At 63.1% G+C, this 1,060-nt stretch overlaps 1 protein-coding gene across 1 annotated transcript; it reads left to right on the forward strand.

The window, feature by feature from the left end:
• Nucleotides 1–127: 127 nt before the first annotated feature.
• On the forward strand, nt 128–1,052 carry LOC103768351 (cationic amino acid transporter 4-like; the record flags this gene model as incomplete). Its single annotated transcript, XM_008935492.1, is given in 2 exon segments — nt 128–828; nt 830–1,052. Coding segments are annotated over 2 exon segments (924 nt in total), but the record flags the coding sequence as incomplete, so codon positions are not given.
• Between the last annotated feature and the right edge of the window lie 8 nt (nt 1,053–1,060).

A 1,060-nucleotide genomic window follows, 5' to 3' on the forward strand; every position in this document is an offset into this window, starting at 1 on the left:
CCCACCACCCAAGGCCTCCCTGCAGGAGGGCATGCTCACACCTCCCCGCTCCTCCCCCAGGTCTCCGGGCAGGGTCTTTCTGCTGGATCCCCTGCCCTGCCCGAGGGCAGAGCCCGCTGCCCGCAGGATGGCGAGGTGGCTGCCCCGCTCCACCGACCTGGCCCGCTTCTGCCAGAAACTCAACCGGGTGAAGACCTTGGAGGACGACATGATGGAGACGTCCTTCAACAGATGCCTTTCCACCATGGACTTGACGCTGCTGGGCATCGGGGGCATGGTGGGCTCCGGGCTGTACGTCCTCACGGGCACCGTGGCCAAGGAGATTGCTGGCCCCGCGGTCATCGTCTCCTTCATCATTGCCGGCTTTGCCTCCCTCCTGGCTGCTCTCTGCTATGCTGAGTTTGGAGCCCGGGTCCCCAAGACAGGCTCTGCCTACATGTTCACCTACGTGTCCGTGGGTGAGATCTGGGCCTTCCTCATCGGCTGGAACGTGCTGCTGGAGTACATGATCGGGGGAGCCGCGGTCGCCAGGGCCTGGAGCGGCTACCTGGACTCCATCTTCAACCACAAGATAAAGAACTTCACTGAGACCCACGTGGGCACCTGGCAGGTGCCATTCCTGGCCCGCTACCCCGACTTTCTGGCGGCTGCCATCCTGCTGGTAGCCACCACCTTCATCTCCTTTGGGGCCAAAGTGTCCTCCTGGCTCAACCACCTCTTCTCGGCTATCAGCATGGGCGTCATCCTCTTCATTCTCATCATGGGCTTTGTCCTCGCACAGCCCAAGAACTGGAGTGCCCAGATGGGCGGCTTCGCCCCGTACGGGCTGTGCCTTCGTGGGCTTTGACGTCATCGCGGCCTCCAGTGAAGAGGCCAGGAACCCACAGAAGGCTGTCCCCAGGGCCATTGCTTTCTCCTTAGGGCTGGCCACCGGGGCCTACATCTTGGTGTCGGTGGTACTGACGCTGATGGTGCCCTGGCACACGCTGGACCCCGACTCTGCCCTGGCAGATGCGTTTTACAGGAGGGGCTACTCCTGGGCAGGGTTCCTGGTAGCCGC

The sequence above is a fragment of the Merops nubicus genome, unplaced genomic scaffold, assembly GCF_000691845.1.
Source record: "Merops nubicus isolate BGI_N331 unplaced genomic scaffold, ASM69184v1 scaffold41492, whole genome shotgun sequence".
Classification (NCBI taxonomy): Eukaryota; Metazoa; Chordata; class Aves; order Coraciiformes; family Meropidae; genus Merops; species Merops nubicus.